Below are 14,077 nucleotides of genomic sequence, written 5' to 3'. Positions count from 1 at the left end.
TAGAATTCTATTATAAATTGTAATACATCTTACGTATAAAAATGAAATATTACTTAACTGAATTTGCATATCTTAATGAACAGCATCAAGATCGATCTTAAATTATATTTCTGTGTCTGAATGAGCACAACTTGCTGCTTGAATGAGTCAAAGTTCACCATAATTTTTCTGGCTACAGGCACTGTATACATTCACAGAAATAAAGAGATGCTCATGTTAGGAGTTTTCTCATTGCAGTTTCATTCAATTCTTTGAGTTCCTTTTTAGATATATGCCAAAAATGACACAGTGGTTTATTATGAATAATTACTTTTAGTGGTCTAATAGCTAATAGCTTGGTTATTTCCTCCTTCATTGTTATTGAAAAAGATTAAACCAAATGACTCAAAGAGTGATTTTATACAATTATTTGCACTTATTTTATTTAAAAAGAGAAAGATGATTGACATAGGAACAGCTTGACTTTAACCAAAAATTTATTCGCAGGATGGTTACTTTTAAGAAAAACAACATGAGAATAATTTTGATGATCTGGAAATATATTTCTTCAAGATATATATGAACCATAGTTTAAAGACTTCTGCCAGAGGCATCTAAAATAATAAAACAAGAGCTAGAGGACTCTTCCTGAATAAATTTAATTTTTTTTTATTTTTTTGACCAAATTACCAGCTACTAATGCAACGTCAATGTACTGTATCATACCATCTGTATAAATTTTCAAAACATATAATACTGTGTATTATATACAGACATACATAAGTACACACATAAACACACACAATATAAAATTACATGACATATAAAGTAACATGGTAAAGTTATAAAAAATAGGTTTCAGGATTTTGTTTATATACGAAGATGGTTCGGGGTGTGACTCCTACATTTCCTTTAAATTTATCTATTTCTAAAATGAAATAAAGCCTGAAACCTGAAGAAAAAAGAAAGAATGAAAAGGAAGGAAAAAGGAAAGAAAAGAAGGACTAAGTTATGAAGAAGGGGTTGATTTTAAAATGCTCCTCAAAAGAAAAATTAAATAATTAAATATGACTTCCTAAAAAATAGTATATTATATAGAAGATGCACCAGATGTATGCAAAAAGATAGAAGACAAGGAAATACTACATGCCATTCTGGAAATGAAAATTAAGGCTCATATTGAGTATCAAACTACGTGGTCATACTAAAAGCAGAAAATTCAAAGAAAATTAGAACGGAAAAATAACATGTTTTATTTATTGATTTGTTCTAGATGCTGCAAAGTCACAGATGACCAAAAAATAAGGACCATTTTCATTAAAAAATAATTTAGAATTACCCTACAAAATGAATACATGTACAATTTCAGCACAATTCTACATTACTAATTATACATTTAAGTGTGAAAACAGCATTGATCTCTGTATTTCAAAGCATCACGTTGAATAGCATATATTCAAAATATTTAATCAATTATACTGTGGTCAAAACTGGTCTAAAAATTGAACAACAATATCTTAGTAAGAGAAGTATAACAGAAAAGATAGCACACAGAAACCTTTGATCTTTGGAATATTCAAGGAGATACTTGAAAAGTCATTCACTTCAGAGCGTCTGAAAAGATGGGTTTGGCTGACTAATCCTTGTTCCCCACTGAGCCTGTGTACTATCAACTATTTTTTGCAGAATAAAAACGATCACCAAGGTTATTGGTTATGGTAGACTGGAAAAATAAGGCCATTAAAGATAACCAACTGTTTCTTTATATTTCTGTGAGTAGGAAAGGGTAGCTGTCCAGCTTCAGCTTTCGGGTCGATTAAATACTTTAAGCCTCATTTCATAAACAGAGCAGATTAACTACTCGCATAAATCTGAAATAAAATTCATACACATAAATTAACAGCTGATCTGCAAATTTTCACAGTCTTGTCACTCTGTAATTTTACTAAATAAGGGAAGAGTCATAAGCTCAGACTTTGGACTAACTATACACTGTAATATCTAGTTGAGGTGGCTGTGAGAATGGCTTGTGTGATGGGGAGACAGAAGGCATGCATTCTCTCTGGAACTGGATATTGTTGATATTATTGAGGAACTCATCTTTTTTTCACATTCATTAACTAGTCCCTAATATCACAATGCAGAGAATATAAAGCATCTGAAGTTTTATTTGAATAACAGCTAAGCCTACATTAAAGAACAAAAAACAACTCTGATGTCAAACCTCCTTTCAGATGCTATCAGTGTTCAGAGGGGACATATATTTTTAAAATTTCTTGTCATACAAAAAGATCCAAAGACAAAGGACTATATGAGTAGTTTAGTGCCTCATACTTCAACATTCAGTTGTAAGTCCATGTAAGGTTAAGGAAGATTTACAGAACTACCAAATAACTTCAAATGCATTGCACCTTGACAATTTTACTGTACTGTATTTTTAGGTGTAAGAGCTTTGCTAAATTCTTGGGATTATATTTGGGTCAATATGCTACATTGATAAAGTATAGAGTAACCATGAATTGTGTAAGTGTAACAATAACTAGGAGTCTTTTAAAAACTCATTCTACCTGTGGTAAATTATGTATCATAAAAAATCTGAAACTAATGTATCTATCATATAACATCATGGATTGAATGTAATTAGTAAAATGAAAAATGTAGCATTTTGTGTGTTTACTTGGGGTTGTCGCTTTATCTCTTAATCATACTACTTGGGTAGTGGGGTTAGTATGGGATGGTCTGCACACCTGAAGTGGCTGTTGGAAAGTGTAAAGCAGTTTGTAGAGGATAAAAGTTATATTTAGGTGGAGTAAAAGAAGCAATATCACTCCTATTTATACTGCTTACAGTTAGGAGTGCTTGTTCTATTTATGTATCTGGCTCACAAATTACAGAGAACATATTGCTCAGGTGGGTATCTAAAATCGGGAAAAATGAGGTCAATAAATAAACAATTGCATAGAAATATAAGAGATAGCCCTGGATATGATTTAAGTATAAACTCCGTAACTACCTATGGGACCTAACAGTATATTGAGGTGGTTCACATGTTTATGCAGAAAAAATAGAAAACAGAGGAGTTAAAAATTGAATCTGGATTTTCCAATTCTGGTGGAATGGGGCTCTGCTATTGGTAATGACAGTAGAGATTAACTTGGATCAACTTCCTCTGTAATAGATAACAGTTAGCTGGTATTAAAAACTCACTGCCAGGCAAGGTGGTTCACACCTGTACTCCTAGCACTTTGGAGGCCAAGGCAGGCTGAGTTGGGTGGATCACCTAAGGTCAGGAGTTTGAGACCAGACTGGACAACATGGTGAAACCCATCTCTACTAACAATACAGAAATTGGCCTGGCATGGTGGCATATGCCTATAATCCCAGCTATTCGGGAGGCCGAGAAAGGAGAATTGCTTGAACCTGAGAGGCACAGGTTGCAGTGAGCTGAGATCATGCCACTGCACTCCAGCCTGGGCAGCAGAGCAAGACTGTCTCAAAACTAACTAACTAAATAAATAACTACATGAAGACACTGGAAAGCTGCCAACACATGTAGAAATTGCAAAGGAGTAGAAACTTAAATAACTGCACTGATAATTTTACATATATTTACTAGATTATGCATCCCAGTTGGATCAACAATTTGGAAATAAAAAGTGTCAGGCTTACTGGCTTGAGAAGTCGGAGAACAAAGATCAAGGCTGCCAGAATGTCAGAGAAATTATGGCAGAAATGCCTGGAAGGATGACGTCACAAGGGGAAGCCCCAAATCTATATGGAAACCCCACCAAAATAATTGGCTGCTAATCCAGATTGCACCTGTACAGTGGAGTAGCAGAGGTGGTACTTCATAGTCCACAAAATCCAAATTTGTATCTAGCCCTGTATAGATAAATTTTTCCAACTTACAACTTAGATCCTGCCTCATACCACACATAAAAATTAATGAAAATGAATAATAGACCTAAATGCAATAAGTGAAATTATTGAACTCTTCAAAGAAAATGTAGAAGTAAATCTTAGTGGCCTGAAGTTTGGCAAGTATTTCTATATAAGATACATGCACAATAGGACGGCTAAAACAAAAGACAGAAAACAAGTGTTCATAAGGATATGGATAAACTTGAAACCTCATACATTGCTAGTAGGAATATGAAATGGTTCAGCCACTTTAAAGTATTGTCAATTTATTATAAATTTAGCTACAAACTTACCTTACAATTCAGCAATCTTTACAAACTTACCCAAGAAAATGAAAACCTGTGTTCACACAAAACATTTTCATGAATATTTGTATTTTGAGAGGGTTATGGTGTTACCAAAATGCCAGTGGTTGGCCTAGGTCCTGCTGGTTGCCACACAGAAAGCCAGTCACTGAGGCTATGAGTATTGCCAAAGGAGAAGGCTTTAATCAGGTGCTGCTGCCAAGGAGATGAGAGATCAGTCTCAAATCTATCTTCCTGACCAACTAAAATCAGGGGATTATATAGCAGGAGAGAAATACAACAACAGGCACTAAAACAGGAGTTAGGGAGGGGAAAGAAAGAGGACTTGGTCAACAGGGAGCAGGTGGTCAGCTAGGCAATCATGAATTGTGAGGGGTTTGGCATCTCATTGTCCAAATTCAGTAATCTGGTAAGTTTCAGATCCTTGATACTATCTGGGAGTCCTGATGGTTGTATTCCTGACAAAGGAACTCAGACAAGACAAATGTACCTTTTTCAAATTTTAACACTGGGATGGTCAATTTCTATGTTTATTCAAAAGAAATTGTAAACATAGTTGTATAGGACAATTTGGCTGGTTTCAATGAATCACTTAATCTATGCATTTGTCCAAATTAATTAAATTGTACATTTAAGATGTGTAAAACTTTCACACATAGTAAGTGTACATTATAAAAGTAGAATTATAAAAAATACTGAACTTCAGAGATACACTTGCTTTTTTTTTTTTTTTTTGAAATGAAAGGCCTCACATATTTATTACTGAACCCAGCCAACCAACGCATTCATAATAGATTCAAAGAGGAAAATACGTCGAACTCTCCAGAGAGTGGTGACATTTTCAGTTTGATATGGTAATGTGATCGTGACCTTCAGACAGCACAAATATATGTGCCATCTCATGTGCAATTCCTTATAGCCCCAGCTTGGTTCTTCTCCAATGTCTCCTTTTGGAGTTGTACCTTATTTTATTTCCAGTTTTCATCCGAATCCACTGGGGAATGGGACGATTTTGCTTTTGTTTCTTGGCCAGGAATCGCTTAATCCTGAAAGTCTTGTGAGAAGACATGGCGAGAAGTGGAGGCAAGAACACACCACGATGGCGGAGAGAGGAAAAGAGGGAGGAAGCAGGCGGAAGAACGAGCTTAGAAGGCCACACTTGCTTTTTTAAAGTGATTTGAATCAGCAATTCTGAACCTGTGTTCTCTGTGTCTAGCCTTGAGCAACTGCATCAATAGATTGAAAGTAAATAAAGGAAACCAGAATTTTCACTTTGGAGAATGACGGAAGAGAGTCAGAGGAATCAATAGGGCAGGATTAGTTGTCTCACAAAGATGAAGGTCATTGACTCTGTGCTGAAAGCAGCTCTAAGCATTGACTGTAATCTGAAATTCATTAGTTACTTTTTCTTTGAGTTATTTTCCACCTAAACGGTGAATCACTAGAGGCAGTACCCTATGGATCAAAAAACTTGGAATCCCTTTAAAAAGCTCTAGAGGGAAAAATAAGGCACCTGTTTATTAATTTCCTGGCTTTGATAATTAAATCACAGTTATGGAAGTTTGCTAACATCAGGGCATAGAAGAGAAGGAGAGAAGGGTCTGAGTGAACTCTCAACATTTCATTGAAAGGTAACTTTTTTAAAGTTTTAAAGTATGTATTCCCTAGAGTAGGAAAAAAATGTGCTTTCTTCTTACCCAGGTCTGACTGTGGGTAATTTTCAAGAAATATTTGAATACCCTCATGGATTTTTAGGAACTTCATCAGTACAGCTGTTGGTTCACAAATTTTCCCTAAAAATGGAATAAGGGTCATTATTGATAAATCTGGGTTCACAACTTTGAAAGACCTCTTTAAAAGAAAAAAAAAAAAAATGGCTTGGTTTGCAAGCTCCATATGGTCAGCTGCTGGTAGGCATCTGTTACATTGCAGACATTTACATGTTTGTAGCTGTTAGGATACTGATGATTTGTTTTACCATGAATATGATGTTTAGTAAATGCAATCACTTAAAACAGAATGTGCACAGAGAACGTACACTTTGGGAAGGCGGGAAATAAGCCTTCATCCTCTCTTGAAAGCCTGTTGTCTAGCACTGTGTTTTGAGAAGATGACCGCACACTTCTTGTATTAAAATTAGTTGAACTGTACAAATATATCTTAGATTATCTATGCAGTGATGATCCAATCTTATGAGTTTCTTTTATATAAAACTAATTTAGACTCTTTAGTGTTGCAATTTTTTTTTTTTTTTTGGTAAATTTGCTTTTCCTTTATAAAAGTACTACATGTTAACTATGGAAATTTTAGCAAAAAATGTTGAAAATAAAATTCACCAATAACTGTACCACCTAAGCTTACCACGTTTAACATTTTGCTTCATTTCCTGTGCATCTTCTATGACGTTATATTTTACAAATGTGGGAGTTATTTAGACTGTTCAGGGGGATTTGCCTCCAATCCTCAGCAGCAAACTGTACTACTTTATATACATTAGATAACTACAATCAAAATGTTTTTTATTCTTGTATAACAACTTCCCCTTTAAAAATTATTTACATATAAAAATTCCTTTACTCCTAACCTCTAAGCTGTTGAATTGGTAGCCTCATGAGTTAGCCCTCTCTAACTGTGAGGAAATTGGGACTTAGAAAGGAGAAACTGACTTGTCTATGCTACATAGTCATTATCAGTCCTTGGTAGTGGTTCTAGGATACTTCGTAGAAATTTTTCCTTGCATTGTTTAATGCATTCGTTTATGATCCAAACACTTAAAAAATATATCTCATTGGCTGGAATTTACTTCCAACAATGTCTAATTTTTGTAAGATTCCAAAAGCCACTTATTTACAATTAATCAAGAACTAGTAGATGTGAATGTTTTCCTAGACAATAATGGTTTTATGTATTTAGCTGCCACAAAGCCCTGCTGGGACTATATCCCTTCTGCAAGATGAGAGAAATCTTCCTGCACATTTTACTAAAAAATGGAGCATAAAAGGCAGAGAAGTCTGTTAGTCAGCTGAACTCTTCACTCATTTAATCTGCTATAATTGTGGATAATCATTTGCTAAAGTAGAAGCAATGCTAAAACAAATCAATTAGTCTAACATCTAAATCCATGAGATTAAGATATACACAGTGACAAAATGATAAATAGGCATATTGTGTTAAATGAATTATGTGTGTGAATAAACAATACATTTAAGCAGGGGAGGGTATTCAGAAAATTAAAAATTTAGTATTTGAATTTAATTATTAAAAAAATACATTTATTTCCTTAAATAAGGAGCCCAGTTAGAAAACACACAGGAAAGCATTTACAGCAAAGGAGTCTTCACACACATACTTTACTATGGAGAATAAAAGCCCTATAACAATTCATATACATTTCACACTGTGGCCTCCTTCCTTCCTGTTTGCCTATCACTCCTAGAAAATAAACAAATGAATAAATAATGGAATGATGGTAGGATTGTACGTGCATGATTACAGCTTCACATCTGCACCCACAGTTGCCTGGAAAGCTTACAAATTTATCCTAGTAAGTGAATTTTCCCACAATCTTCAATGACTATGTTACAATTTAACACAACTACCCTCCATCACTTTCTTCAGAAGATAATTCTACATATGCTTTATAGAATCAGAACCTCTAAGTCAGGATTTTCCTCATTTTCTGCCCACCATGCATAAATGTATATGCCTCTATGCTTGTCCTCCTTAAGAATTGTTGATATCCTGGAAGAGAAGATCCTCCTGTTGGGAAACAGCCTGCTGCTTTGTGGGCACCATCTTTCCTATAACCCAGATGGACCTTGTTCTGGGGGATGGTCCACCTTTCCCCACCACCACTCCCCACCACACACACAAACGCACTTTCAATTTCTTTTCATTTAACACCAGGAATTCAGCCCAGGTTCTTTGCTCACCACACAAAAAGTCAATCACTGAGACAACAAGTATTTCCAGAAAAGAAGGCTTTATTATGTGTGGTGTCAGCTGGAGAGACAGGAGACAAATCTTAAATCCACTCCTTCTCTCTAATAAGTGAAGGGTTTATGTTGCCAGGAAGGAAAACAGGAGGGACAAGGAGAATAATTGGTCTACAGGTAGCAGGTGCTTCTCATTGTGCATATGTAAGTTCTTCAAGCTTCAGTTCGATGGGCATCCAGCTTGTTGGAAAGTTCAGCCTATTTCACTCATTCTCTCTACTGACTAGTTCTCACCAGAATCTAAACAGTGCTCCATTAATTCCCTATCTTTAACTCAAAGGAATTGCAAAAACAACACTTCAACCCCTTAGTTCACCTTCTCCTTAACAATAAAAATGAATTCCATCTCTAGACTAAGTCAAGTACTTTCTAATCCAACAGTCTACATCATCTTACCATTTTTAGTCATTCCGAAATATGAAATACTTCACTCATGTAGAAAAGTCCAGGTGACTGTATAACTACCAGCTATGTTGCCACTACTAAGATTTCATAATTGTTAATATTTTGCAAATAGTTGCTTCAGATTTTATTTTTAAAAAGGAGATAAATATTTATTATTAGAAATGCAAGTGCAACCTTCTGGGATCCACTGCCTACTCTGGTCCCTCTCTAAAGTTAGCCAATATTTTGAAATTTTAGTCTAACCTTTATTTTTATATTTTCACTGCATTTTATTGAATCTATACACAGCATATAGTAATGCACTACACAGTAGACATTTTAAGCCTTGGGGATTTATTCTCACCAACCTATGTAGAGTTAGAGTTGCATCATTCATTTAAGATACTCTAGACTATTTCATTGAAAGAGGTGATTATGTTTTGGTTATTTCTTTTGATGAAAAGTAAGGTTGATTCTGTTTTTCTTTACTCCAAATCTTGCTATAATTAAAGTCTGCCTGCCTGTCCCAAAGTCATAGGTGACAAGTTCCCCTTAAATACCAAGGATATGAATAACCTGCTTATTCAATATGCATATTCTCAACTTAAGATGTTGTCAAATTGCTCTCTAAGTTGGTTGTATTAATTTCCATTACCACCAGCTCTGTGAAAGCTCACTTTCCTCCATGAGAGCAACAATACGTGTTACAGTCAGACATCTGAAATGTTCCCATACATTGTTGATTTGGGCTTGCTCTTCTGTAACTTACTTTTGCACCAACTTTGCCACTTGTCAGATTGTTTGCCTCTTTGTCTAAATCTAGGATTGATTTACATAGTCTGGGAACTAATGCTTTACTGACTATATGCCTTGAAATATCTTATTGTAGTCTGAATCCTTGCTTTTAAAATTAAACTGTGTATTTTTTCAGATAAATGCTTAACACTCTTATGTAATTACATTTGGTAATGTTTTATAATACATTAAAACTTTTTTGTTAAATTTTTCTTCGATTTGAATTACTTAAAGTCATTTTATAGGAGAAAAGTCAAAGATGAAAATTGTTTGTTTGTTTGTCATATGGATACTCAGTTGACAGCCATTGTTAAATTTCCCTTGATTTCCTAGTGATTTGCAAGGTGGTCTCACTCACATACCATGTGTTTTCTAGGCGTGGGTCTGCTTCTAGATGTTTTAATAGGTTCCACTGATTCATTAGTCCAACCTGACCCAATACACACTGATTCACTTATTATAATTTTTGATACCGAAAAAGAAAGATTACACCATCCTATTCAGTTTTTAAAATTTATATTAGCTATTCTTGCCCCTTTTAAAATCTTCCTATCATATTTTCTTAGTATTGTTAGTTTATGTTCATCCTGCATTCAACAAGTTTGTATCCAACAAACTCTCTGCCTTCCAGTTTTACGGCTACACTTCCCTGGAATTTTCTGCCTAAATGACCATATCATGCACAACGAGATAAACAATTTTTTTAGTATTTTAATATTATCTCACAAGCCTTGACATATATTACTTTATTTATTGTGCAGTCATAAATATTTTATAATTTCGTATTTCTCTTTTTTATCCAGTTTAATACTTAAGGCCTCCCTTTTAGGTTTTTGAACATGAGGCTTTGTTTAGTCAATTTTCAGTATGATTTACCTGGAATACAATTTATCCTTTATAAGCCATAACTCAGTGAGTAAATGTCTAATCATGAAACCACCACCGTAATCTTGCAGTCAATCTACATCAACCCCCATTTATTGGTTAGTTGCAGTTTTCGTTTTTCTTAACAGCATATTTTGTTGTCAATTTTAACATAACTGCATCGAGATCTCAAAGTATAGTTCTGTATTTTAAGTAGTTTCTGAAAGTGGTGAGTAGTTAATTAATCTAATATTTATCAGTGTCCATGAATGGTACAGTTACATCACAATAAAATACATATTCTCTTTTTCTGACTGGGCATGGTGGCTCATGCCTGTAATGCCAGCACTTTGGGAGGCTGAGGCGGGTGAATCACGAGGTCAGGAGTTTGAGACGAGCCTAGCCAACACGGTGAAACCCCATCTCTACTAAAAATACAAAAAATTAGCTGGGCATGGTGGCGGGTGCCTGTAATCCCAGCTGCATGGGAGGCTGAGGCAGGAAAATCTCTTGAACCCCAGAGGTGGAGGTTACAGTGAGATGAGATCATGACACTGCACTCCAGCCAAGGTGTCAGTGTAAGACTTCGTCTCAAAGAAAAATATGTATATGTATATATATAATATATATATTCTCTTTTTCTTGAGTGGTGGGCTATGTTATACACAAATATATGTACATATGTATAGGTCTTTTATATATTTCATACATGTATGTCTTTAGATTGAGTGGTATTTTGATATATAATATATTGCATATATTTTGGTATAATGTATATTATAGATATATGAATATTTATGCATACATGTATGTATGTATACATATATGTTTGTGTGTATATACATAACCTATCTTAAATATCTGATGGAATATTGGTTTATTGTTACTGTTTTTAGAACTGCCCAGATAAAAGTCATGAGGTAGAATAGGGAAACTGGTTGTCAGGAACATCTTGGGCTGAGTTTGGGTCAAATATTGGGGAAAACTCAGAATTGACCTCAGACTTACTTGGCTTCACAATTGACAGTCAAGGATGTTCTGCAGTTGGTAGTCACACCTGCACTTGGAGAGCTGACAGGCACGGTGAGTCAGGAGTGCAGGTTAAAGCATGAGAAAAACGGGGCCCTGAGGAGCTGTGCTTTGTCTGCAAAACATTCTGTGACTGTCTGCTTTGTGTAGCTAGCTCAATACTTATAAGTTGTGTTGTTGTTTTTGTTGCGTTTCCTTTTCTATTAATAAGGGCTGCTGCCATCGTTTTTTTTTTTTTTTTTTTTTTTTTGTCTGTTGTTTTTCTCTTGTGAGTACTGCATAAGGGAGATTAACAAAAAGATCCCAAGCTGTAATAACCAACATGATTTCAAGAAGACAGGGGGAAACCAAAATTGCCAAAGCCGGAGGTGGCTACATCATCTTCGTTACAAATTCACACATGCATTTTGGTTGTTATCCTGGCAAAAATTAGGGCAATATGTTCTCTGACCTTTAGTTTGTAGTTGTCTGGATTAGAAAAGCACAATCACGTTGGTTGATTCATCTTTAAATCAGAGCCAGCAATAGTGAGTAGACCCTCCTGTGGCCCAGTAATTATGCTATGTTCTCCTAGTCTGTCAACAACCACCACAACAACAAAAAGCCCAGGACCAAATGGTTCACAGCCAAATTCTACCAGATATACAAAGAATTGGTAGCTATCCTACTAAAATTGTTCCAAAAAGTCAAGGTAGAGGGAATCCTCCCTAACTCATTCTATAAACCCAGAATCACCCCAGTACTAAAGCTGTATATCGGGACAACAAAAACAGAAAATTTCAGGCCAATATCCCTGATGAACATAGAAGCAAAAGTCCTCAGCAAAATACTAGCAAACCAAATCCAGCAGCACATCAAAAAGTTACTACACCACGATCAGGTGGGTTTTATTTTAGGGATGTAATGGTTGTTCAACATACACACCAGATGAACAGAATTAAAAAAAAAATCTGATCATCTCAATAGATGCCGAAAAACGCATTCAATAAAATGCAGCATCCCTTCATGATAAAAACCCTTAACAAACTAGGCGTTGAAGGAACATACCTCAAACTAATGAAAGCCTTAAATGAAAAGCCCACAACCAACATTATACTGAATGGGTAAATGTTGAAAACATTCTCTCTAAATACTGGAATAAGACACAGATACTAACTCTCACCACTCCTATTCAACATAGTGGGAGCCAAGTAATGGGTACATATGGGCATATGAAGTGGAATAACAGGCATTGGAGACTACAAATGCTGGGAAGCTGGGACAAGGTTGAGAGTTGACAAATTACCTATTGGTACAAGGTTCACTTCTTGGGTGATGGGCACACTAAAAGCCCAGACTTCCCCACTACACAATACATGCATGCAATAAACCTGCACTTCTACCCCCTAAATCTATTTAGAAAAATAAATAAATAAAACCACCTTACTAAGTTAAAGGAGCAAGGACAGATTTGAATGGCTAGTGTGATATTTAAGTAGGGAAAAGTGTGCATCATAAACTGAACTCATCTTTGTAGAGAGGTAATTGGGCTTTTTAGGGGACAATGAGGGAATGGGGAAAGGTCAAAGTGGGGGCTTAGTAGAGGCAGAGAAGGGAAAAATAGTAAAAAGTGGAAAAAGGCCTTTGCTCACATGAACTCTTTATGTGCTTACTGGCACTCATCAGAATTAGGCCCCTGCCTTCCTGCAGAGGCCCACACAGGCTGAGAGACAGGGGTCCCCTCTGCAGTGTTTAGCTAGAATAAACACTGAATCCTTTGGGCAGCCTGAGTGTCCTCAGGCAGGCACCTTCAGTGGGGCTAGGGTCATCCTAGGGATTCAGTCTTGCTGCTCAGGTCTTTATGGGATAAGTTTGAGTGCTCTTTGAGAAGAGGGCTCAGAGGGGCCTGGCTGGAGTGTGGTCAGGAGAGTGGCTGCCCCTGCCCTGCTTCCCTCTCCTCCTTGAACAGTCAGCTCCTCCAACTCCATACTCCCTCTGATCTGATGGCCTGGCTTAGTAATTCACTGTAGCAGTATAACTAACAAGAAGAGAATGAGTATTTTAGGTACCAGTACATCCGTATTACTGTGGCTAAAGCAGGGATTTATACTCATAATAAAGTAAAATGTCCAGAAGCAGGTACGCTAGCTCCAGTGCATCTTTGCAAAGATGGTAGGAAGAACTGATTGTGAGCATGACACTTTTGTCTTCAGATTTCAAAACAACTGCTGAGTGTCCTGACTTGCACCAGAATTCCAGGCCAGGGAACAGAGAATGGACTAGAATCAAAAAGGACTCAGAGGAAAGGAACTTAATCTTGGAAGACTTTTGTCCTGTTTGGAAAGTAAAAAATATCTCTTCTTGAACACATACTTCACCTATTCCTCCTTTGCATAAATATGATACAAGACCACTGTTTCCCACTAGGGGTTCTGGAGAGATCCCATGCCACCCCTCCCGGGATTAAGCTCAGGGTATTGGGGATGGTCTGCTGATGCACTCTGTGGGACTGACACAGCAGCAGGACCTGTAGTGGCTCTACCTGGGCCTAGGTCTTCCTTCAGCCTCTTAGTACTGGATCTGATGTGTGTATGTCCTGACTTCTGCCCACACCACCCAGGTCAGAGGCTACAGGGAAGGGCATGGTTCTGAGTCCCCAGTGGGAGCTGCCAGCTCCTGCTATGGGGTTCAGCCTGTTCATCATCTCCCCCACATTCCATCCATCTTCCTATCTGTGATGATGAATAGTAGGCGTCCACTTGGTTGGATCCAGGGTTGCCTGGATGGCTGGTGAAGCATTGTTTCTGGGCATGTCTGTGAGGGTGT

General features: G+C 36.5%; 1 protein-coding gene across 1 annotated transcript; it reads right to left on the bottom strand.

Moving 5' to 3' along the window:
- Nucleotides 1-4,923: 4,923 nt before the first annotated feature.
- LOC115898141 (60S ribosomal protein L39) lies at nucleotides 4,924-5,317 on the bottom strand. The gene has a single exon (XM_030931858.1). The coding sequence runs from the start codon at nucleotides 5,272-5,274 to the stop codon at nucleotides 5,119-5,121; it is 156 nt and encodes a 51-aa protein (XP_030787718.1). The 5' UTR covers nucleotides 5,275-5,317; the 3' UTR covers nucleotides 4,924-5,118.
- Between the last annotated feature and the right edge of the window lie 8,760 nt (nucleotides 5,318-14,077).

Source organism: Rhinopithecus roxellana, chromosome 6, assembly GCF_007565055.1.
Source record: "Rhinopithecus roxellana isolate Shanxi Qingling chromosome 6, ASM756505v1, whole genome shotgun sequence".
Lineage (NCBI taxonomy): Eukaryota > Metazoa > Chordata > Mammalia > Primates > Cercopithecidae > Rhinopithecus > Rhinopithecus roxellana.
The sequence above is the reverse complement of the archived record's forward strand: the minus strand, read 5'-3'. Positions and strand labels throughout refer to the sequence as shown.